At 39.4% G+C, this 26,826-nt stretch overlaps 1 protein-coding gene across 1 annotated transcript in view; it reads right to left on the reverse strand.

Annotated features, from left to right (window-relative positions):
• Positions 1 to 2,784: 2,784 nt before the first annotated feature.
• PPP2R2D (protein phosphatase 2 regulatory subunit Bdelta) overlaps positions 2,785 to 26,826 on the reverse strand; it is a 39,025-nt gene continuing 14,983 nt past the window's right edge. The window contains exons 3-10 of the mRNA XM_063435098.1: positions 25,141 to 25,238; positions 21,506 to 21,671; positions 19,487 to 19,599; positions 13,469 to 13,646; positions 12,424 to 12,588; positions 11,215 to 11,384; positions 11,014 to 11,105; positions 2,785 to 3,662 (exon numbers count right to left, since the gene is read on the reverse strand). Coding sequence (XP_063291168.1) covers positions 3,383 to 3,662; positions 11,014 to 11,105; positions 11,215 to 11,384; positions 12,424 to 12,588; positions 13,469 to 13,646; positions 19,487 to 19,599; positions 21,506 to 21,671; positions 25,141 to 25,238 — 1,262 coding nt within the window. The 3' untranslated portion in view covers positions 2,785 to 3,382. The remainder of the gene's footprint in view (positions 3,663 to 11,013; positions 11,106 to 11,214; positions 11,385 to 12,423; positions 12,589 to 13,468; positions 13,647 to 19,486; positions 19,600 to 21,505; positions 21,672 to 25,140; positions 25,239 to 26,826) is intronic.

The following is a 26,826-nucleotide window of genomic DNA, read 5'->3' on the forward strand; positions in this document are numbered from 1 at the left end:
ACTCTTTATCTGGAACGGCCCAACTGAACTTTTAGATATGTTCAACTCTTTCCTGAGTGACAATGACTGGGGCATCGCACTAACTACCACACACAGCCAAACAGACATTCACTTCTTAGATCTCCATATTTTCATACAAAACAACTCCTTTACCACCAAAAATGTATTTAAAACGGTAGACGCCAATGGATATATCGAAAAAAAACAGCTGCCACCACAAACCATGGCTACAGAACGCACCAAAAGGCCAATTCTTAAGAATCAGACGAAACTGCACTAATAATGAAGATTATATACAACAAGCCATGAAAATAAAAGAACAATTCGTCGAGAAAGGATATAAGGAAGAACAACTAACTTTAGAATTAGAAGTCCAAAAGAAGTCACGTTCAGAATCAGGACCCTTGAGGACATTTGTGCCTATTCTTCACAAGACTTACAAGGTGATTTACACCTGTTCCAGCTGCACTTTACATACTATTGGACTTTGCTTCTTTCTACCTTCTGTTTTATCAAGAGCAATCCTTTATATATATATATATATATTTTGCATCAATAAATTTACTTTGAAGAAAGAATCCCTTTCTCTGCCGGTCCTGTTATCTCCAGAACGACCAAAGGAAGGACAGGGACGTCCTATTAAGTGTCCCACTGCAAAACTCATGGGAGCCATATGATTCTATTTGGCTCCCGGCTTGTGAGTAAATGACCTTTATTTTTTTCCCTTATATTTGCATATTGACTGTAATACACTATGTTTTTATGCTTTTATTTTAGGAAGCCTTAAGAAGTGTGATCCACCGTTGTATGTATTGTATTTATGCAACATTGCAGAATTTTTGATTGTTTTGATGTTGACACTATGTCAAAGGGTTCCACGGGAAAAATTGGGAACCCCTGCTGTAGAGCATTAGGAACAGTTTTGTATTCCAACGCTAGTGTCCCTTTAAAAGGTACCTCTCCTGCCACTTTCTTCTCTGCAATGGATTTCTCTTGTTATTTCATATACACATTGTGCTAGCAAAATCAATAGATAATGCACTTTTTTTTTTTAAATATATATCATCTATTATATTCCCCTCCACCAGCAGAAAAAAAAAACTTGAGGCATAATCCTCATTTATGTCTGACTGAATTAGAAAACACCTCCTGTATTTTGCGTATTTAAGAGGAGTCATGGCACGTGTGGTGAAGCCTTTCCAAACAGAGGCTGTTTATAGAAGAAGGTTGCCGCCCACAAAGGTGGGAAAATATCAGTGCTAGATCCATGTTATGGCAGGTATAAGAGAAGTATGGTAAAAACTCAAAGTTCCATAGAAGGTTAGTAAAATAAATAAAAAAAATTCAGAACTGCACATGGCACGGAGTGTAACATAATACATCCAATATCAATTAGAATTCTTAATTTTTCTCCTCTATATTAAAAAAGGTATTTGAAAGAGAAGATTGCAAAAAAAAAAAAAGGAATAGGAGCTTTTTTTCTATTACCTAGCAGTGGAATCTGTTGCAAGGTATTGAACAACTGTCTGCTGTGCATGTATGGCAGCTTTAACATTTTCTCCACGAGCAAGACTGGTGTAGCACATTTAGGCTGGGCACTACTGGCAAAGGCACTACAGCGCTATGGTGCTTGGATTGTTTTAAAAGGAGACATTAGGCAGCTTTGCAACAACATGCTACCTGCAGGAAACCATGGGTTATTTGTGAGCCATAGTAATGGAATACACAGTTGAAATCCAGGTAAACATTTAAAATTTATTAAATTTTTTGGTCAAAATAATTGAACAAATATATACAATCCCATTGTTTAACGTATGTTACGCATTTTTTCTGTGTGGTCAGGATTTTGGATTGCTGGCCAAAAAAAAAAAAAAACCTTTCAACTAGTCGGCATATGGAAATGGTGTCACAACCAATATACAGCATAGTTAATTTTTTTTTTCTTCTTCAAATGTTTTGTCTACAAAAGAAATTTAGTATCAACTAGGCCTAAGGTGAACAATAGTGACACTATTGACATTAATAATGGATGAGGTACATAATTTGTTCTTGCATATTACTGTAAGAATTCTTATTACTGACCATTTTTTTTTTTTAACCCTTAAACATCGTGGCTTTTGACATCTCAGCTGTTTTGGACTACTTTATACATTATGTTCTAAGACAGACATTGAGGAAAAACCAGCCACAACAACTGACATGCCAAAGTTTGCCATTTCTGTTGTAGGTCAACTTACCTCATCTGGGAGGCACAAAGAATCCTTGTTTTCATTCCCACTTGGCATATGTAAGCTTCCTACTCAAGTTCTTGGAAAGGACTACTTCGCTTTAGGAAACGGACATTCATTGTCAAGTGGTGGCATATAGTTAAACCTGTTTGTTCATTTGTAAGTATTTCTGGAAACATGGTTTGGCATATTCAAATTTTAAAGATGGGTATGAGGAATGATGCTGGATTTGACATGCAAAAATATGTATAAAAAAATAAAATAGAAAAGTTCATAGAAAAACAAAAACAAATAATGCACATAAGGTATTGTCTACCTAAAATTTTAAACAGTTTTGCATAATACTGTGCAAATTTCTTACTCTGATAAAGTCGTTTAGGCCGCAATGTTTGGAATAGCCAGGAGAAGCTATGGATTCATTTTAGAACAATGGCAGTTTGGGGAAACGGGGGAAAAAAAGCTGTATGCTGCATGAAGCCCAGATGTTTTAGGCAATCACGTGTGATTTACGGTGTTCACATATGCAATGAAGACAATGAAAAAGACTGACTACATATTTTCAGATTTAAAAACACTTTTTTTATACTTTGTTATTTTTATTAAGTGGTTTACACCAGATGGTGTGGTTATAGATACAGTGAGTAAATATACATGGAAAAAAAAAGTCTACTGACCCAACTCAAGTTCTATCTAAGTGCTCAAATGTAAAAACACCTAAGCCTAATTAAAAGGCCAGAGGAGGAATGTTACAGGCATATAACACAATTATGTTCTTAAAAAGGCCCAAACAGTACAGCAGAAAGAGAAATCACATTTTGATATTGTGTCCTCTGGTGTGAATTTTTGGTCTATGAACTGGAAAAGATAAAGCTCAGGGTTAAATACATGTTGAGCACTGGTCTTTTATGAGCGATGTCCATCACTTCTCCATTTAGTGGGCTTTCATGTGTGGGAAGTGAACCTTGCCGCCCTCCCTCCTCACTGAAGATAGGGCTCTACCATGAAATGAAATCCAGGTCAGCTTTCCTCTTTCTACAAAGGGAAGTGCATCCATGTGTTCTTTACTGGGAGGACAACATGGCCTGATCTTTTACAGATAAACAACTAGGTTTAACTATGCAAGAACAAGACTTTGTCCTCAAAAAATGCCATCTTTAGTTAACTTTGTCCTGAAATATATACAAATTATTGGTGGCGGCAACAGCAATGATGTTCTCTTTTGGATGCCATGCTGTATGTAGAATCTTTTTGTTGAAGTCTAGGCTGTCAACGTTTATTTCATCCTTCTTCCTCTTACCACCTGTACACACTTTCCGTGGCTTTAAGATGGCACGTGGTTTGCTGCTCTCTCTTGATGCTTCCAATGTTATATCCCTACGTGTGTTTCTGTCAAACATTCTGAAGAAGTTGTTGTAGGAACCGGTCATAATTGCACTGCAGAAAAACAAAAAACAAAATCATTGTCATGGTCACAATACCTTGTTCATCATGTTCTATCATATATCTCAACTATAAATTGTAAAACCATAGTGCTCCTACAAACAGATTTTCTGTTTGGTTACAGATATGGCAGTAGCTAAATGGCTTAATAGTGTTTTACAATTGTCCATTAATTTTATCGGCAGATGCACAGTAGCGGATTTGTGTCACACATAATGCTTTTCTGAACTTTTTGCTGCATCCCAGTAATCTTAGATTTCTCATCTGTTAAAGGAACACTATAAGGTCAGGAACACAAACATGTATTCCTGACCCTATAGTGTTAAATCTACCATCTAGCCCCCCCCCCCCCGTCTCTCTAAATATAGTAAAATCTTGCATTCAAGTCTGCAGCTGCTGCCTCTGCCCCTAAACTGCCAGCTGACATCATCAGAAGTGGTGATTTGAGCTAATCACAATGCTTCCCCATAGGATTGGCTGAGACTGTCAAGGAGCCAGATCAGGGGCAGAGCCAGCACAAGTCAAAAACAGCCCTGGCCAATCAGCATCTCCTCATAGAGATGTATTGAATCAATGCAGCTCTATGAGGAAAGTGCAGTGTCTGCTTACGGAGGGTGGAAACACTGAATGGCAGTGCTGCACACTAGGCAGCCCTGCCCCAGGAAGCACCTCTAGTAGCCGAGGAGTGGCCAGTGGAGTTATCACTAGGCTGTAATGTAATCACTGCATTTTCTCCGAAAAGAGTGTTTATTGCAAAAAGCCTGAAGGGAATGATTCTACTCACAACAAATACAATAAGCTGTAGTTGTTATGGTGACTATAGTGTCCCTTTAAATTGCATTCCATGCAGTTTCCACAATATCCTGAGGTATTACTGCTAAAACATGGGATTTACTCACCTTTTTAGTTAATTTTATATATATATATATATATATATATATATATATATTTTTTTTTTTTTTTTTTTTTTTTTGCAATGCAGATTTTAATACAAATTGTCACTTAAAATAACCTGGTTACACCCCCTTGGCTTTTCAAGCAGGCAACAGATCCTGTAATTTCCTGGTTTCGTTAGCTCAGTGAAGCTAGACACAAGACACAGCAATTGCTCTGCTCAGAGCACCTGCCTTGCAAAGACTACTTTTTTTTATTATTTCATATAGCGCCAACAAATCCCGCAGCGCTTTACAGTGGGTGGACGAACAGACATGTAGTAGTAACCAGACAAGTTTGACACACAGGAACAGAGGGGTTGAGAACCCTGCTCAATGAGCTTACATGCTAGAGGGAGTGGGGTAAAGTGACACAAAAGGTAAGGATAGTATTAGACTAATGACAGTTGCAAGAGATGAATTAACAGTTTAATTGATACGCTTTTATGAAGTGGGTTTTTAATGATTTTTTTTAAGGAGTAGAGACTGTGTGAGCATCTAACGGAGGAGGAAAGTGAGTTCCACAGGAACGGCGCAGCCCTCGAGAAGTTTTGAAGGTGAGCATCAGAGGTGGGAGTACGGACAGAAGATAGACGCAAGTCTTCAGCAGATCGTAAGGGCCTAGACGGGACATACTTGTGTATTAGGGAGGACTAACAGAAGGGTGATGCGTGGGAGGTGCGGGCAGACAGGAAGATGAGCCTCGCCGCCGCATTCATTATGGACGGCAACGGCGCAAGTTGGGAGCACGTAAGACCACTGAGAAGCGGATTACAGTAGTCAGGCGAGAGGAATGGACCAGCACCTTAGTCGCATCTGGCATTAAGTAGGGTCGGATGCGTGCAATGTTTTTGAGATGGAAGCGACAGGATTTGGCGATAGACTGAACATGAGGCGGGAAGTAGAGGTCAGAGTCAAAAAGAACATCTAGGCAGTGAGCTGATGGTAGCACTGTTGACTTGGATGGAGACAGACACGAGTAGCAACACTTGAGGGAGGAAAGACCAGAATTTCATTGGGAAGTCAGTGATTGGACAGCCACAGGAAGTCTGGGCGGGGTTAGAAGAAGAAGATTTCCAAAGGCTACAGACAAGAGAACTGCAGCTTTTGCAGGCTGCTTTTTGATATAAACCCAATGAAAATGCATAATGAAATGCATGCAGGCTTTTATTTGGGGTATATCTACTAAAAAGTAATTTATAGATTTCATAATTGGACAGTGACTTTTTAGTGGGGTGGGTATGGTCATTGGAGTAAACAGGTCATCTTTAACCCCTTAAGGACACATGACAGAAATAATCCGTCATGATTCCCTTTTATTCCAGAAGTTGTGTCCTTAAGGGGTTAAATCCTATTCCACCAACTCTTTCATGAAATGCGATGCCAGAAGTGTGGATAATGTTATTTGATTAAAAGCTTTCCATGTTGGAGTTAAAGCATCTTTACATGTTCCCTCTGAGGGAAAAATGTCTGTAACCCCTTAAGGACACATGACGTGTGACATGTCAGGATTCCCTTTTATTCCAGAAGTTTGGTCCTTAAGGGGTTAACACTATAGGGTCAGGAATACAGGTTTCTGTTCCTGACACTATAGTGCTCCTTTAACAGATTAGAAGTCTAAGAATCATGGGATGCAGCAAAAAGTTCAGAAAAGCATGTGTCTGACACAAATCAGCTACTATGCATCTGCCAGTAAATTTAACGGACGACTGTAAAAATACTATTAAGCGTGTTACGTCTGCACCTATTTTGAGCTCTGGAAGCTCTGATAGTATAGCAGTGATGCTCTGTATGTGATGAGTGCCTTGAGGGGTCCTGGCACTCAGTGCATATATAATAATATATATAAAAAAATAAACATAAAATGATCAATATTACCCCCCCCCCCCCCAGTGAATCATGGGGCTTCTGGGGGCGTCCCTAGCATGCCACATCATAAGGGGCCGGCTGGGGTCATCCAATCACAGCTTGCCCCATTAGCAATTTCATCCCAAGTGTGTTCCCCATTTCTCTGATTAGTGTGGATCTGCCTCCCTCTCTTCACTTGTGTTTTAGTGAGAGGGAGAGAGATCTGTGGTTTAGCTAGAGAGATTTAGGTATTTATAGGTAGGGATTTGTAAAATCTTGAGACCCAAAGACTCTTTTCAGAGCCATTAACCCCTGTCTTGCCAGTGATCACTATAATCACTGGCTCTTGCACAGCAGCACATTTCTGCTGTTTGTGCCTTTTTTTTTTTTTAGGGGTTCATTTTTTGAGACCCAAAAGCTCTTTTCAGAACGATTAACCCCTGTAAAGTGATTGTGATCGTGTCACATGGGTCACGGAAGTCAACCCGCGCTGAGCAGTCATATGCCACCCTTGCGCTAGAGTCTGACGCGTCTATGTCAGACTCGGACCCTGATAGGTGCTCAGATACATCATCACTAGATACAGTGTCTACTGCTAGTTATGTATCTGGTGATGTTGTATCTGTGCCTGCTAGTCCCCCTGCCAGGAGACGTGCTGCTCCAGCTGGCAGAACTGCTGAGTGGGTAGTGCCTCATCGCCAGAGGCCAGACATCCCATCCTTTACTGCAAATCTTGGCATTAATTTGGATGTCACAGGATTTAGCCCTCAGCAGTTTATGGAGGTGTTTCTGGGCGATGATGTATTGGGGAACATTGTCGCCCAAACTAATTTATATGCCCATCAATTCCGAGCTACAAATCCGGACTCTTTTTTGGCAAAGCAGCAATGGGCCCCCATCGATGTGCCAGAATTTAAAAGATTCTGGGCATTGACTATGCAGATGGGCATCATAAAGAAGCCCTCCATCCGCTCCTACTGGAGCAGTAGCCCCATCTGCTCTACCCCCATTTACTCCCAATGTATGTCGAGGAAGAGGTACGAAATGATTCTGCATTTCATGCACTTCAGCGACAACAGCCTGTGTCCCCCTAGGGAGCATCCCCAGTTTGACAGGCTGTATAAAATCCGCCCCCTGATTACCCACTTTGCTGCCAGGTTTGCAGAGGCTTATACACCTGGAAGGAATATATGGGTGGATGAATCCCTGATGAAGTATAAGGGAAGGCTGGGATTCAAGCAGTATGTTCCTTCCAAGCGCTCTAGGTATGGTGTAAAGATGTACAAGCTCTGTGATAGCGAGACTGGGTATACTCAGGCCTTCCGGGTGTAAGAGGGAAAGGATAGCCACCTTGACCCTCCAGGTTGCCCAGAACATATGGGAACCAGTGGCGAGATTGTCTGGGACCTGATATTCCCCCTGATGAACAAAGGGTACCACTTGTATACTGACAATTTTTATACAAGTGTCCCTTTGTTCAAGCTACTGTACCGTTTTGATACAGTAGCTTGCGGCACAATTAAAAAGAACAGCACAGGTTTCCCAGGACAACTTGCACGCACCCGGCTACGAAGGGGGGAGACCTCAGCTCTGCGCCAAGAGGAGCTGTTGGCAGTTAAGTACAGAGACAAGAAGGATGTGTACCTTCTTACCACCATCCACACTGAGGGAACTGTGGAGGTCCCTCTACGTGGCAGAGCTGAGAGAACGAGGAAGCCAGTGTGCATCAAGGCCTATAACTGTCATATGGGTGGGGTTGATCTGGCAGATCAGCTGCTGCAGCCCTACCTAATTATACGAAAGACAAGGGCCTGGTACAAAAAGGTTGCAATCTACCTAATGCAGATTGCAACCCACAACGCTTTCTTGTTGTTCAAAAAAGCAAACCCCGGGACGCAACTGAGATTTTTACAGTTTCAGCTCCAGATCATTTCGGGGATTTTGTACCGTGATGCACCTGTTCCCCGGGCGGTGATGGGAGAGAGCAGAGTTGGGGCTACACATTTTATTTTTAAAATTCCCCCTACTGCGGCAAAGCAGAATCCCCCAAAAAGATGCAGGGTCTGTTCTAAGAGGGGGCAGAGAAAAGATCGTGTATGTTACTGTCCTGATTGCCCTGGACAGCCTGGACTCTGCATTGGCGACTGCTTCAAACGATACCACACGCTGGTCCATTTTTTATTTATTTTTTAACATTTGCCGTTCAGCTTTTTTTTTGGTGTCTTTTTTATTTGGGGGGGGGTTTACATTTACCCCGTGCATGGGGGGCATGGGTGTCCTTAGGAGGCCTCGCAGAAAACAACCCGGGGTGTTTTCTTGCAATAACCAACAACGGGCTCTCCTAAATCACAGTCAAAAAGCGGTGTGCGTGTGTAAAATTGAGGATTGAACAGTTACCTCCACACACGTTCTTCAACTTTTTTTATTTTTTGTCTGGCTAAAAAAAGTTGCATCAAAGCACTCCACATGCAATACCTTGGGGCGTCTACGTTTCAAGTATGTACCCTTTTGTGGCGATATATAAAACTGGGGTATGTGATAAGCCCCAAGCTAAAGACAGGCCTATCAGAAGAAATACTCTCAATTTCAGCTCAAATTACAAGTCATAAAATTGTAACCGTACCTTCCCAAAATCCTGGCAAACCTATGCATGGGGGGGGGGGGGGGGGGGCATGGGTGTCCTTAAGGAGGCCTTGCAGAAAACAACCCGGGCTCTCCTAAATCACAGTCAAAAAGTGGTGTGCGTGTGTAAAATTGAGGATTGAACAGTTACCTCCACACACGTTCTTCAACTACTGTGGGGTGTAGACTATTCAAATATATGCACGCTCATGGCAAGAAAATACATTGAGATATCTGATAAGCCCCCCAAAAGGAAGATATGCAAACAAGATATGTAAAATGTGAAAAAAGCATATCAGACATTTTGCTTTGCACCCCCCCAGTGAACCCAACAAACGTATGCATGGGTGTTATCGCTGTACTCGGGAGATGATGCCGAGTACATATTGGGGTGTCCTTTGGCAGTAACACCTAACAGGAGCTTAGAATCTATGCCTAAAGTAGAATGTGCGAGTGAAAAATAACACCACAAAAACGTTTGACAGAGACTGGTGGTAGAATTAGTGCATGTAAAGTGTTGAAATGCCACCATGTGAAATGCCCTAGGGTGTGTACTTTTCAAAAACATACAGTTTGACGGAGGTGAATTACATTGGCCGGCTTCGACATGTTCCAACTGGTACATGGGAGCATGATGGCCAGCTGTTTTTTTTTTTTTTCCCAGCATATTTTACTTTTTTTATTCTAGTAAATTATATGATATGATGAAAATAATGGTATCTTTAGAATTAACATTTAATAGCGAGAAAAATGGTATACAATATGTATGGGTACAGTAAATGTGTAAGAGGCAAATTACATCTAAACACAACCACTGCAGAAATGTAAAAAGAGCCCTGGTCCTTAACGGTAATAAAATTGAAAAATGGCCTGGTCACTAAGGGGTTAAAGTAAAACCTGCCCTCTAGTCCTGTTCTCCCCTTCCCATTTGAAAAGTAAGTAGTCTTGCTAGGGAACATATTTGTGTGATTTACATCAGTAACTCTGTATCTCTATATTCCTTCAAGAAGCACTTGCCAGAGGAATATATTTAGGGAGGCAAGGGGGGGCTAGATGGTGGTTTTAACCCCTTAAGGACACATGACATGTGTGACATGTCATGATTCCCTTTTATTCCAGAAGTTTGGTCCTTAAGGGGTTAACACTATAGGGTCAGGAATACAGGTTTATGTTCTTGACACTATAGTGCTCCTTTAACAGATTAGAAGTCTAAGAATCATGGGATGCAGCAAAAAGTTCAGAAAAGCATGTGTCTGACACAAATCAGCTACTATGCATCTGCCAGTAAATTTAACGGACGACTGTAAAAATACTATTAAGCCGTTTGGCTACTGCCACGAGTTGCGATACACTACAGATCTTAAGTGAACACCCAATGTGCTGGCGGCCCTGTAATGTTTACACAAGTAATGTGGTTTTGAAAAGATCTACAGAGACATAAAATTACAGCCAAACAGGAAGAAGAATCAAGCTGCATGATGGCAGACGTGAAGGTTATGAATGTTAGAAATTATGTTTTTTTTTTTTTGGAAGACTGCAATACAATTTTAATGCTATTAGAGCAAATGTATATAAAAAAATAAAAACTTCTGCTGAATTTGCAGTACCTGCAATTAGCCTTTACCAATACAGTTCTCCGTATCCTTGAAAACCTTTAAAATACTATTGGGCAAAAGTATGTAGACCCCAGACCTTTACACCTATAACAGCTTGCCTGACATACCATTAAAAACATGATGATAATACAGAGGCAAATTTTATGACTTTTTGTAGCCAAAAAATATAAATAAATTCAAAGATAAAAATATAATATCAAAATGTGAAATGGGTCATTCATTAAGCCACATTTCCCAACCACTAGCTTTTCAATATCCATTATATCTACAACATAGTTCACTAGGTTTCTAATAAAGAGTAAGCAAGAATGTGTTTTATATAGTTACCTGTCAGATCCATTCCAACAGCACTCAAACTTGTCAAAGATGCAGTCATTTTCATACAAGGAACAGAGCTTACTTCGAAGATATTCATGAACCTAAAATGCACACACAAAAAAAAACAAAAAAAAAAAAACATTTTGATGTACAGATGGAGAATTTAGAAATTAATTTTTTTTTTAAATTCGAAATATTCCTTTTACAAACCTGATATGTTTCTACTGGCCTATTCTCCATGTTAAGATCCCAAACTTTAACAGACAGGTAATCTCTTGTCATCATGTAGCGACCACTATGGCTAAACTTGACATCAGATATTGAGGAGATTATTTCTGAGAAAAAGGATCTGCTGCTTGGATCTTCGGGTTCTTCAAAAACTGAAAATTATAAATAATAATAAAAAATATATATATTTTTTTAATTTGTGTATTTAAAACTTACAAACACTAAGGTCTCTCTCTCTAGACATTTCTTTCAGCTCTGTGTGTCATTTAGTCTAACACGGAGGGTTTCAACTGTGGTCCCAGGCTACAAGGATGAAAGCCACAGACTGACACAGCCTTTGTGTATCATTTAAGCATCTGATGTACTTTGCTTTTCCCACAATGAGTAGCAGAATATTGAATGTTTATTTTTTAGTAGTATTGCAATAAATGGTTTGTTCTTATTTTCAACAACTGAAGCAATGCTTTGTGCATTTGAAGTGAAAGTATCACCTTTCTGGAATTTATACTATTACAAAGATCACTAAAGGCTCCCAAGACCACTTAATTTTAATGAAGGGGTCTAGGTGCAGCGGACCGGTCGTTTTAACCCTGAAGCAAAAGCTCCAATGTTTATGTTGCAGGGTTAAACACACCTCTAGTGGCTGGCGGTTTTCCAGACAGCCACAGAAGGAATTTCAGGAAACCACAAATTAAAACTTGGTTGTGTGACCAATGCACCTCAACACAGAGAGAGCACTAAAACTAATCCAGCACTAGGAATAACGGCTTGTATTCCTAACACTAAATTGTTGCATTAAATGCTTAAAAATCACCTTCAACCTGTGTTAACATTTTATCATGAGACACTACTTTCTTTTAAAATCACACTATATACTTAGCAAATTACATCACAACTCAGTTCAGACAAGGAGAAATAGAAACATGGTTTAATTCCTCCTCTTCTCTGCAGCCTTACTCTATATTCTCACTGCCAGATGCAAAGGACTAAGTTTATAAAAATGATTGACAGGGAGCGAAGATGGAGACACCCAGTTGTGAATTCCAACCTTTAATTTCATTTCTCACTCCTCAAGAATACATATTTGCTAAAAAAAAATATAGGGATAACTAGATTATTAAAAATCCAGTGACCATTTCCCTTTAATGCAATAAATGTTTATGACCGCAATGGCATTATACTTTAACTTACATTTTGAATGTCTATCACAGAGTGCAGCATCCCGCATGTCACAAAGCCTAATCGTTCCTTTGCTACTGCTGTAGACAAACACATTACATTGATGTGGATGGAATTCAGCAGCTGTAATAACTTCTGTCAATTCCTCCATGTTAGCAGGCTTAATATCTACAATGTCTGAACACACACTGTTAAGGAATTTAATTTCCACTGAGAGACTTGCTGAATTACATATTTAGATGTTTACTTTCTGCAATGGTCAGCTGTACTGCACAGGACACAACAGGTTTGCATGGAGTGGAGTATAAGATTCCCATCAAAACACTGTTTTCATAGAGGGAAGGTTTTCTTGTAACATTTACATCTCTACATTATTCAATTACTGTCTTACAAGCATGTTACACAAACAACCCCCGTAAAGAAAAGAGCTAAAGCTAACCCAATACAGGAAAGAAAAACAAACAAAAGGGAATGTATATAGCTAGATTTCTAAACGAACTATATATTACAGGCATGTGCAAACCTGTAAAAAGCACTCACACCATGTAGGGTACCAAAATTTTTTTTAAAAAAATTTCAATGGAATAACAGAGGTTCAATATGGACTCAAACTTGGATCTCAACTAAGACAAATTTCCACAAAAAATTAATTATGGGAACACAGCTATTCAAGCCACATTCACCCAACCACTACTACACACATCACAGCAATATGGCTGTAGAATGCAGCAAGCAACAACAGCAGCAAATGTTGTGTATGTATATATAATGTGTACATATCTGTACAGTACAATATGCTATGTATTTATGGTATACACACACATTTCTTCAAATGTGTTCTGCTGGAGGGTATGAATGTAAAGCCAAAAAAGACCTACTGGCATCACAACAGTGAAATAGATGGAGGCAACAATATGCATTTAATGTTAAAATGGCTCCATGTTTGTATTCCATTCTAAAAGGCAACGTAACAGAGGAGGTGGGGGTAAATGTATTACATTGGGCCATTGAAGGAAATAAGTTCAAAAAACAAAACTTCATATTAAAAAAAGGATACTAAAACTTCGATCTGTAATTTCTAAATTCCATAAATTAATCCTCAGATCATCTGCAGAGAGGTAAGTTTCATGATCACTATTTACTGAAATGGAGTTTATGTGATATGTATGTGCATTTGCAAATATTCTTCTTGGACTTGCTTCAACCATTAAGTCCATTGGTTTTAGTATTGGCACCTAGGAAGAGAAATACAGACAAGTTAATTGGATGAACATAAACAAAAAATGCATTCCTGAAAGGAGACAGCTTTTAGTAAACGAATAATATGAGTGCATTGTTACACAGCTGATTTTGATATTCTGTTGAATTACCGTATATACTCGAGTATAAGCCGACCCGAATATAAGCCGAGGCCCCTAATTTTACCCCAAAAAACTGGGAAAACTTATTGACTCGAGTATAAGACTAGGGTGGGAAATGCAGCAGCTGCTGGTAAATTTCTAAATAAAATTAGATCCTTAAAAAATTATATTAATTGAATATTTATTTACAGTGTGTGTATGAGAATGCAGTGTGTGTATGAGAATGCAGTGTGTGTATGAGAATGCAGTGTGTGTATGAGAATGCAGTGTGTGTGTGTGTATGAATGCAGTGTGTGTGTGTGTATGAATGCAGAGTGTGTGTGTGTATGAATGCAGTGTGTGTGTGTATGAATGCAGTGTGTGTGTGTGTATGAATGCAGTGTGTGTATGAATGCAGTGTGTGTATGAATGCAGTGTGTGTGTGTGTATGAATGCAGTGTGTGTGTGTGTATGAATGCAGTGTGTGTGTGTGTATGAATGCAGTGTGTGTGTGTGTATGAGTGCAGTGTGTGTGTGTATGAGTGCAGTGTGTGTGTGTATGAGTGCAGTGTGTGTGTGTATGAGTGCAGTGTGTGTGTGTATGAGTGCAGTGTGTGTGTGTATGAGTGCAGTGTGTGTGTGTATGAGTGCAGTGTGTGTGTGTATGAGTGCAGTGTGTGTGTATGAGTGCAGTGTGTGTGTATGAGTGCAGTGTGTGTGTATGAGTGCAGTGTGTGTGTATGAGTGCAGTGTGTGTGTATGAGTGCAGTGTGTGTGTATGAGTGCAGTGTGTGTGTATGAGTGCAGTGTGTGTGTATGAGTGGTGTGTGTGTATGAGGTGTGTGTGTGTATGAGTGCAGTGTGTGTGTATGAATGCTGTGTGTGTGTATGAATGCTGTGTGTGTGTATGAATGCTGTGTGTGTGTGTATGAATGCTGTGTGTGTGTATGAATGCTGTGTGTGTGTATGAATGCTGTGTGTATGAGTGCAGTGTGTGTGTATGGGAATGCTGTGTGTATGAGTGCTGTGTGTGTAGGAATGCAGTGTGTGTGTGTATGAGTGCAGTGTGTGTGTATGAATGCAGTGTGTGTATGTGTGTGTGTAATGCAGAGTGTGATGCAGAGCCTTGGTGGGGGGTGGGCATTTTTATTTTTTAATTATTATTTTAATATTTTTTTATTATTATTATTTTTATTATTATTATTTTTTATTATTATTATTTTTATTTTATTATTTTTTTATTATTATTTAATATTTATTTACAGTGTGTGTATGAGAATGCAGTGTGTGTGTATGAGAATGCAGTGTGTGTGTATGAGAATGCAGTGTGTGTGTATGAGAATGCAGTGTGTGTGTATGAGAATGCAGTGTGTGTGTGTATGAGAATGCAGTGTGTGTGTGTATGAGAATGCAGTGTGTGTGTGTATGAGTGCAGTGTGTGTGTGTATGAGTGCAGTGTGTGTGTGTATGAGTGCAGTGTGTGTGTGTATGAGTGCAGTGTGTGTGTGTATGAGTGCAGTGTGTGTGTATGAGTGCAGTGTGTGTGTATGAGTGCAGTGTGTGTGTATGAGTGCAGTGTGTGTGTATGAGTGCAGTGTGTGTGTATGAGTGCAGTGTGTGTGTATGAGTGCAGTGTGTGTGTATGAGTGCAGTGTGTGTGTATGAGTGGTGTGTGTGTATGAGGTGTGTGTGTGTATGAGTGCAGTGTGTGTGTATGAATGCTGTGTGTGTGTATGAATGCTGTGTGTGTGTATGAATGCTGTGTGTGTGTGTATGAATGCTGTGTGTGTGTATGAATGCTGTGTGTGTGTATGAATGCTGTGTGTATGAGTGCAGTGTGTGTGTATGGGAATGCTGTGTGTATGAGTGCTGTGTGTGTAGGAATGCAGTGTGTGTGTGTATGAGTGCAGTGTGTGTGTATGAATGCAGTGTGTGTATGTGTGTGTGTAATGCAGAGTGTGATGCAGAGCCTTGGTGGGGGGTGGGCATTTTTATTTTTTAATTATTATTTTAATATTTTTTTATTATTATTATTTTTATTATTATTATTTTTTATTATTATTATTTTTATTTTATTATTTTTTTATTATTATTTAATATTTATTTACAGTGTGTGTATGAGAATGCAGTGTGTGTGTATGAGAATGCAGTGTGTGTGTATGAGAATGCAGTGTGTGTGTATGAGAATGCAGTGTGTGTGTATGAGAATGCAGTGTGTGTGTGTATGAGAATGCAGTGTGTGTGTGTATGAGAATGCAGTGTGTGTGTGTATGAGAATGCAGTGTGTGTGTGTATGAGAATGCAGTGTGTGTGTATGAGAATGCAGTGTGTGTGTATGAGAATGCAGTGTGTGTGTATGAGAATGCAGTGTGTGTGTATGAGAATGCAGTGTGTGTGTATGAGAATGCAGTGTGTGTGTATGAGAATGCAGTGTGTGTGTATGAGAATGCAGTGTGTGTGTATGAGAATGCAGTGTGTGTGTATGAGAATGCAGTGTGTGTGTATGAGAATGCAGTGTGTGTGTATGAGAATGCAGTGTGTGTGTATGAGAATGCAGTGTGTGTGTATGAGAATGCAGTGTGTGTGTATGAGAATGCAGTGTGTGTGTATGAGAATGCAGTGTGTGTGTATGAGAATGCAGTGTGTGTGTATGAGAATGCAGTGTGTGTGTATGAGAATGCAGTGTGTGTGTATGAATGCAGTGTGTGTGTATGAATGCAGTGTGTGTGTATGAATGCAGTGTGTGTATGAATGCAGTGTGTGTGTGTATGAATGCAGTGTGTGTGTATGAATGCAGTGTGTGTGTGTGTGTGTATGAATGCAGTGTGTGTGTGTGTGTGTGTATGAATGCAGTGTGTGTGTGTGTGTGTGTATGAATGCAGTGTGTGTGTGTGTGTGTGTGTATGAATGCAGTGTGTGTGTGTGTATGAATGCAGTGTGTGTGTGTGTATGAATGCAGTGTGTGTGTGTATGTGTGTGTATGAATGCAGTGTGTGTGTGTGTATGAATGCAGTGTGTGTGTGTATGAATGCAGTGTGTGTGTGTATGAATGCAGTGTGTGTGTGTGTATGAGTGCAGTGTGTGTATGAATGCTGTGTGTGTGTATGAATGCTGTGTGTATGAGTGCAGTGTGTGTGTATGGGAATGCTGTGTGTATGAGTGCTGTGTGTGTAGGAATGCAGTGTGTGTGCATGAATGCAGTGTGTGTGTATGAGTGCAGTGTGTGTGTGTATGAGTGCAGTGTGTGTGTGTATGAGTGCAGTGTGTGTGTGTGTGTATGAGTGCAGTGTGTGTGTATGAATGCAGTGTGTGTATGTGTGTGTGTAATGCAGAGTGTGATGCAGAGCCTTGGTGGGGGGTGGGCATTTTTATTTTTTAATTATTATTTTAATATTTTTTTATTATTATTATTTTTTTATTTTATTATTTTTTATTTTATTATTTTTATTTTATTATTATTTTTTTTATTATTATTATTAATATTTATAAATTTTTTCGTCCCCCCTCCCTGCTTGCTAGCTGGCCAGGGAGGGGGGCTCTCCTTCCCTGGTGGTCCAGTGGATGGGCACTGTGTAGGAGGGGGCTGCAGAGAGATGTTACTTACCTTTCCTGCAGCTCCTGTCAGCTCTCTCCTCCTCCACCGGTCCGTTCAGCACCTCGGTCAGCTCCCAGTGTAAATCTCGCGAGAGCCGCGGCTCTCGCGAGATTTACACTGTGAGCAGACAGAAGAGCTGAACGGACCGGCGGAGGAGGAGAGAGCTGACAGGAGCTGCAGGAAAGGTAAGTAACATCTCTCTGCAGCCCCCACAGCCCCTGTCGTCTGTATTATGGCAATGTAAATTGCCATAATACAGACTCTGACTCGAGTATAAGCCGAGTTGGGGTTTTTCAGCACAAAAAATGTGCTGAAAAACTCGGCTTATACTTGAGTATATACGGTATGTGCTTTTTTGGTGCACCCATCTTGCTACTTTGTTCTAAAATTCTAGTTTACATGGGTAAAGCACAGCTTGAAAATACTTGGAATTTGTATGTTAACTATCCTCAAATGTTTAATTTTATTAGCAGCCACCACTTTACAAGCTCACCAAAAAAGAGAGGGGGGGGCACATTTTACAAGTAATTACCTCCACTTGTTATACTAAAGACCACCTGTACAGCTGTGTCTTTCTTGTTCTGTTTTACACAAAAAGTGACCGTGTAGACCACCTGTAATCAATCCTAACCCTTGCACTTTTTTCAATGTGAGGACTGAGAACATCCTAGACTTTTCCAGAGTAGAAATATGTAGTTTAGGACAAATGTATTTTCATTAAAAAGTGCTAAGCAAGTCAACAGAATCCACATCACAATGTGGTTTGTGCAATATCTATTCGTGATTGACAAATTAAGTCAGATGCAAACACCCTAAATGCTCTATAACAGAATGCAATAAGAAAGTATCTATAATGTGCACAATAATTTGTGGCGTTAAATAGTAAATTATGCTTTCTCCATCCAACAGGTAGGCGATTTAATCAGTGCAGGTTTAAGTTATAGAATGTTGGGAGATAAGTTAAGTGGAGTTACTTGTATCAACCTATTAAAAGAGCATAAGACTATGTGCTTGGAGGGTCTCCATCAAGTATTGATCATTAAACTAAAAAAAATATATAATAATAATAATGACATACCAGTTTATGAACACGTGGTCAAATATAGGCATTTACTGTCATTGTCAAGTAAAACTGGTTAATTAGAAAGGGACAGTGAAATACTTCTAATGTTTATATCTGTTGTCAAGAATACATTTTTAATTATAGAAAGTGCCATCATTTTGACATTACATGTGCTCTTAAAAAGAAAGACTATTTTGAACATACGGTCCCTGACGAAGGTGCAATACCTAAGCACCGAAACGCACGTCGGACGTTTTACTATTATTACTTTTTTGTTCTCACATGGGCACTTACTAGACACTTTGGGTGTGGAGCACCTTGATGATGCTCTAAACCTTTACTTCTGATTTTTTTCCTTTTTCTCCTACTATGTCTGTTTAGTTAGTTTTACAGGGAGAGAGGCTTTATAAAGTTATTGTCAGTGCATTTGTCACTGACCTTTGATTCTGTTGTATACTTCTCTCTCCCTCTATATACATCTCTACTTGCACTATAAGGACCCCTGGTGTATATATATATATATATATATATATATATATATATATATACACACACACACACACACACACATTTTGAGTCTCTCTAAAGGACTCCTTTACAGGGGTGGGTTAGGGACCTATATTATATTATTTGGAGGTTGGGTTGATACTCCATTGGTCCCAATCCTTTGCATGCAGTAGAGGATTGTATGGTTCTAGGGCCACTGGGGGTAAGGATACTTTCGTTGAAGTATTTTTCATTAAAGATTTTTTATTTTTTGTATCCTTTACATACCTCTTAGCTTATGCTACAGTGCAGTTGTTCCATATACCAGTTTCTTGCAGCATAGTAGGGATTTGGCATATTGTACATACTTTGTTTAGTTTTATTTATTTTTTTAATTTTTTTTTTTACTTTAGCCTCACCTTTTATTGGGTTATTGAGCCATCATCATTTATATTCTTATTTTCTAGGTGGCTATATTGATATCCAGGTGATGCACGGTGTCTCATATCTTGTTTTAGTTTGAGACCCTCTAGCATCTTTTCTCTCTGGTTTGCATCTATTTTGAACATATAACCATTCCTCTACACGTACCCGTAAAGATGTGATCCTAAATGGATCTCGAAGCCTGCCATCATCATCCTTTAAGTTGTAACCTTCAGCTCTTTTGTCTCTCTCACTAATTTTCCACAATTTTATCGTTTTATCTGGAGGGAAAAAAAAAATGATGAAAATTATGAAATATACATATAAACTAAGCCTTGTTACATAAAAAACAAATGTCAGACGTATAGAATTTATGGTATTGTTATCCTCTCTTACTCCATACTATTGGCAATTATTAACCGTTGTCCAGGATGTAATTAGCATAAAGTTAGCATTACTAGTATCTGTAAAGAGGTTGTTTGATAAAAACCGGGATCACCTTAGTTCAGCATTTCCCAATTGGTGCTCCGCCAAAAGTCTAAAAAATAAAATTAGCAGTGATCTTCCTGCTCAGCTCCTTCGCGCGCACAGCACTGATGCTGGAGTCTTAATATGACGTCACTCCGGCTACGGCATCACTAAGAGGCGTGTCAGGGAGCTGAACAGGGAGATCATTGCTCCCTCGTTGCCCGCACAGCAGCCTCACTGGACCCCAGGGACTGCACGCTCAGCAAGCCAGCCGCTCAATAGACCCATTGGACCCCATGCCAAAAAAAAATTGTATGTGTGTCTGTTAGGGAGTTCGTATGTGTTTGTGTGTCTGTCAAAGAGTATGTGTGTGTTTGTCAATGAGAGTGTATAGGTCTGTAAAAGAGTATGTGTGTTTGTCAGTGAGAGTGAATGTGAGTCTGTCAAAGAATGTGTGGTGAGTCACTGTGTGTATCCAAGTGTGTATCTGATTGTGTATTTGTGAGTCAAGATGTGTGTCAGTGTGTATCAGATACTATGTGTGTATGTATATATACATACATACATACATACATACACACACAGATACATACTGGAACATACAAACAGATATACACATCAGCACATACAAACACAGATATACACACTTTAAAACAGATACATACACACAGATACACGCTGTGTGTCAGTCAAGTTGTGTGCCACTATCTGCCAGTGTGTGTGTGTGTGTGTGTGTGTGTATCTGTGTGTCAGATTCAAACACACTGGTACATACAAAACACAGATACACACCTTGACACACAGATACACACTGTGTGTGTGTGTGTGTGTGTCAGATATACACACTGGCACATACAAGCACAGATATATACACACACCTTGACATACACCGGGAAAGGGGGAGGTTCCACAATGTTGATACACTATGTCAAAGGGTTCCACGGAAAAAAAATAATTGGGAACCCCTGTCTTAGTTTAATGTACTCAGCCAAGTTTGTACCTGGTGGACTCAACTACATGAGCCATTAGAAAAAACATCTTCAGAGTATTCATGGGGATGGCATATTTTTTCAGGCTTCTTATGGGAAAGCATTGGATTGGCTGAGATCATCAAATTTAAAGATGATCTCAGCCACGGAGGTGGAGACACTTAAGATTTTCACTGCTCTGACAGGGGAGCCAGGGACATAAACAGCCACTATAGTGCCAGGAAAATATGTTTGCATTCCTGACACTATAGTGTTCCTATATGTAATTTTAACACAACTGAACTAGTAATAAAATATACACATTCAAACAATTCAAAAATATATGTTAATAATGAAATATAGTCTTAAAGGTAACTATAGACACCCAGACCACTTTGTCTCATTGAAGTGGTCTGGGCGCACTGTCCCCCTTAGTCCTGCAATGTAAAACATGGCAGTTTTAAAGAAACTACAATGTTTACATGGCAGTACCAAGACTGCCTCTAGTGGCCGTCTACCAGTTACATAACTGTATAGTGGCGCATGGGGCTGAGAACTAAAGTGTTCCTTTAAGCAACACAAATACATTTAAACTCTGAATAATGTCCAACAATGGGGCAGATCAGTTGTAAATAAAAAGCTCAACAATATACATAGTTCTCAAATAGCAAATACCTTCTCTTTACGTAGGATTTAATTGTAGCACACAAAAAAAAAAAAAAACCCACCAGAACAATACCCTAAAACTTACCATTGGTAGAGAGTAAGAAATGGGCAGCATTCTGTTGCGGCAACCACCTAATTTTGTTAATTTTTTCTTCAATTTCTAGACTTTTTAAGTAGTCAAATTCAGGTTCATGGCTTTGAAAGGTGCTGTAAACATTGTATTCACCCCTAGAATGTGGACGATTTTTACTCTGGAAAACAAAATCAAAAATATGGTTTCTTTATTATTCTAAAACCAAAGCACATTAAGTTTACCACTTTCCACTAGCACTGTTATATAACTATGTAGAGCAGGGCTAAAAAATTATACTTGTCATCTGCGATTGAAAATTCTGCCCTGACAAGTAATTTTTAAGGCCTGAAGAGTAAGGGTGGTTTTTGTTTTGGTAAAAAAACGAAATGTCTTATTTACATGCATAATGGCTCCTTAGGGAGAGGGTAAGGAATATTTAGCTGAGCTTCTACATTCTCTGTGCCACCACCTATTACTTCATTCCCTTAAAAGCATGTTGAGAGGGAGTTAATAGCGGGAGTCTGTTTAGTGGGTTTACCACCTTGGATTCACTATCAAAAAACTCCAAACGTGACAGTCCTGCTTTAACAAGCCCACTTGCCAGCAATAAATATGAACACCTACCAAACAAGTAGGAAATTATATTTTAATAAAACCCTGTTGTTGGTTATAGTAACAGATGCCGGTATGGTGTTGCCCCCTCCCACCAAGAAAAAAAGCAGAGTAGAAATAAAAACCCTAAAACAATAAAAGAAAAACTCACCTCGACCAAGCACCAAGGTCAACCACTCTCTGCAGGACGATCCTCCTCTGACGTCACTCCCCCTCACTGCAGGGGAAGACACGTCCCAGAGGGGATAATGTTTCATCTGTCACCAGCATGCCATGTGTGCGGATGACAGACCCTAATATGTACAGGTTTTAAATTAACCAGCCCGGAATTCACATTCTGGATTGGCGAATGATGCTGCCAGAGGTGGAGTGACATGTCTGGCAGCAAAGTGCTTTGACTCTGTATGTGAAGCATTTCAAATCAAAACCCTTCACATGCAGATTCCAAGCACCATGACCACTTAAACCACGGATGCGGCTGTGGTGATTGGTGTAACCCTTTAATCAACATTCTGTTAACTATGGTTTATAAATTACATTTGATATCCATGCTGAATATTGGAAATTATGCATTAGAACACATTTACACAAGACCAGCTCTCATGTGTCTTCTGATTGGATTTATTATGGATATATATCAGCAATGGCAATAAGAGAAACAAGGTCGAACTCTAACTCAAGTAATAAAGTTGAATATAGCCACTGAAAAGCATGTAAATGATTAACAAATAATTGCACATTTGTATATTCTAAATATAGTCAGGACCATATTACATGCAAACCAAAGCTTGAATGTGCAGTGAAAATTAATGAGAATCTGGTCGAATAAGGTTAAAAACATAATCTACCTGGCTTTCCAACAAGGCTGATGTTAGAAGATATTTTAACCTACTGGAGTTTAGATATAAAAAAAAAAAAAAAAAAGAAAAAGTTTAAAGGGACACTATAATCACCAGACTATATTTGGTCTGGTGTCTGTATTTGCTCTGGTGAGTAGAATCATTACCAGAGAAAATGCAGTGTTAACATTACAGCCAAGGGATACCTGCACTGGCCACTCCTCAGATGGCTACTAGTGGTGCTACCTGGGGCAGTGTGCAGCACTGATATTCAGTGTCTCAACCCTCTGCATGGAGACACTGAACGTTCCTCAGAGATACATTGATTAAATTAATCTCTATGAAGAAATGATGATTGGCCAGGGCTGTGTTTGACTCGTGCAGGCTCTGCCCCTGATCTGCCTCCTTGACAGTCTCAGACAATCTTATGGGAAAGCATTGTGATTGGCTCACATAATCACTTCAGATCTGGGGCACAGGCAGCAGCTGCAGGCTTGAATACAAGATTTTACTATATTTAGGGAGGCAAATGGGAGGGGCCAGAGGGGCTAGATGGTGGTTTTAGCACTATAGGGTCAGGAATACACTGCGTTCCTGACCCTATAGTGTTTCTTTAAATGCATTTTCAGCAATTATAAATGTAATGCAAAACAAAGGACCACTTTACCTATAATAAACTTACAGAGGCATTATAACAATTTCACCTCATTGAATTGGTTATAGTGACTGCAGTTCCCTGGCTCTGTCCTGCAAGTCAGTGTTAAACCATTTTTGAGCCGTGTAAATGAACACTATAGCTTTATAAATACAAACCTGTATTTCTTACGCTACAGCACCCCAGTCCATAGTTAGTTCTGAGGTGCTGCTGTCCCCGCCTCCAAATACTTTTTTTTCCAGTATCAATACTCCCTCTGTGCTGTGCTGCCTTCCAGCAGATGTTGCTCTTAATTCAACGGCCCAATCCAAAACACCTCAGAAGAGCATGGGACTGATGTGCAAGCACACACGTGCCATCTGTGCACCCTAATGCTTCTCATAGGCATGCAATTAATGTAATTGTTTCCTGTGAGCTGCATTTGATCACATGACAGAGTTTCACTCCAATGTTGGGAGTTCACTCCTACGAAGCATCCATAGTGACTGGAAGATTAAAGGCTTAAAGGCACACTTGACTGCCCAAATAAGTAGAAATTTCTATTTAGTAGATATACATCAAGTTATTAAAGGCATGCATTTTTCATGCATATATTCATTGGGGGTATATCTTAAAAGAGCTTGTCAAAGCTGCAGTTTTTATGAACTGCAGCCATTCTAAGTGTTTCCCTCTTTCATGGAAGATCGTAACCATAGTCTCATTGAGAAGCCTCTGAAGCTTTCACTCCATGCACACAGCAAAGCATTATGATCTAAAAAGGAGGTATATGTGCTCAAGTATAGCATGCCGGGAGAGCGAACAGAGGCAGCAACAAATCTCCCTGGCTGATTGACAGCTATGGAGGAATGTCTTAAGCCACACATTGCTGCTCATGTTGGATGCTACCTCATTAGTCCATGCTTTAGATATGGCCTGCTGGGGACTAGCATTAAAACCAGTTTTGCTTTGAATGGAAGGATGGCGCCAGGAGACTACAGACACTATGCTCAAGTCAATCACTCACGATCCCTACTTTAAGCAATGCGAACATTCAATGCTACATGCTGAGCAATTATGAGACCCATCTCAAGTTTCTATGGTGATTACTCCAAGGTGCCACAGAACTGCTCCAATTATTTTGCAGGAGTAATAATTGCTAAAGAGTTACTTTTTTTGGTGGTGTGGATTATTTTCTCTTTACGTGGCATAACAATACTGTCACGGGTAACAATTCTGCCTAACTTTCATGCTAAGAGCGCTTTTCATTTAGAATCTTAAGTTGGGTGTAAAAGTGGACTAATCAGACAGGATAGGAATACAAACTAATTTTGGCCTACATATAGTCTGAATATCTGAAGTGAATAGTAAACCAGAATCAGCGGTGCAAGACATTTCACATAGGTTTAACCAGCCAACAGAATGGAGTGCCAAAAAATGCTCTTCCTAGAGAGAAATTAGTCACACTTTTCCTTTGACCATACAGTCCGTTTTAAAGAGGTGACATGCCAGCTTCCATTAACAATGTTGTGTCAATATAAACCAATTGGGCAAGGATAACAGACCTCTTGTTCCCTTTGAAATATAACAACTCTGCCGCCCTTGTCTCCTGTTGCTAAGAGATCACCAGAAAAGTTGAATTCAACTGTTGAAATAATATCCGCTGTAAAAAAAAAAAAAAATCAAAAAATCAAACTTTAATAAATGTTTTCTGCATAGACATCTATAAACACACAAAAACAAGGTGATGTATGTCAAACTACAAACCTGTTCATGAACACATGTTTAAGGCAACATAGCTGTATAAATAATTGCAATAGACAAGTTGAAACATAAAATACCACAAAGAGGGAACCCTCCTATTCACATAAGAGTGACCGAATCCTGGCTCTGCCCGTAGCCAGTAAGCCATTCAAAATTTCCAGCACCAACCTTAGAATGATTCTTAATTGTAGTGCCAAGTTAACAGGTAACATTAACTTGTTACCTGTTAACATGGCCTAGTTTGGTATTTACCAAACCTGGTGAAGGTTAAATTGACACTACAATATATAATAATTTTAAGAATCGTGCTGGATCTTTTATTTTGGATATACAAGTAGGCACAAATATAATCCAGACCACAACCAACACACTCTATAAAGTTAGCTAAAAAAAAAAGTACAAAGTTTAAAAATGTAGGTTTTCTTCTGATACCAGTTGGGTACATGGAATTACAAGACAACCTACTGTTGTCAAATAAGATATGCTTGAAACAAATGATTAAGTGTTGCAGTTCATGTAAATACATTGTTTACTGAACTAATGATGTTTTGAAAGGACAAACATTTGGAAGTTGCATGCACATTGGCCATTACCCAACACAATATTACCCAAGCAATTTAAATATTTTCCCCCAAAATTATATCTCCCTTTTCTTAAAAATAATAATGGTCTTTTTATTTGCCTGTCCACGCTATCGCTCCCTTACAGTCTGCAGCATATCCTTTAGTGGAGCAATTTTACAGAAGTACAGACTAGCTCATCATTTAGAACACTTTTTTATTGTATAAAACAACATACCCTACATGGTAGAATGGTAACCATGCTGCTACTTAAAGGAACACTATAGGTTCAGGAACACAGACACGTATTCCTGACTCTATAGTGTTAAAACCATCAAAACATATGACAAAAGTGGGACTATTTTGTCTTCTGGTCAAATCTGAAATTGTCAAAGTATTGTCAATTAGGCATGTTCTCGTACATCACGAGTAGGTCTATGAATGATTCCATGGTCTTGCAGGATCCTACACAGACCTTCATGTTTTAACCATTTACATATGCATTAAAAAAAAAAAAAGTTGCACCCAGTGGGCAAGTATAATTCACTTCAGTTTAGTCCCTGGGCCACAGCATTCTGAGCAGGGATGTCATCTTCTGGGATATTTGCAATAGATAGTGGTAGCAAGGAAGAAAGTAATTTAGCTGGTTAAATGACAGCTAAAGGAGGCAGCCCTTACCTCAATTAGATGGTTAATTTTGCATAAGGCAGATATACAACGCGCACAACTTGGAGACTGTCCTACCCAGAGAAAGCTTGGAGGATTTTTTTTCTTTTAAATTGAGGCAATGTTTTAAAATGAGGTCATTTTTAAAGTTTGCTGCAACCTCCATGACCACTTCTGCTTTTAGAAGTGGTCATGGAGCAAGGAATCTGGATGTGCAGAAGATCTGTTCAAAATGCTTCAAATACAGAGATATTTGCACTT

Source organism: Pelobates fuscus, chromosome 10 (assembly GCF_036172605.1).
Source record: "Pelobates fuscus isolate aPelFus1 chromosome 10, aPelFus1.pri, whole genome shotgun sequence".
NCBI classification, from domain to species: Eukaryota; Metazoa; Chordata; class Amphibia; order Anura; family Pelobatidae; genus Pelobates; species Pelobates fuscus.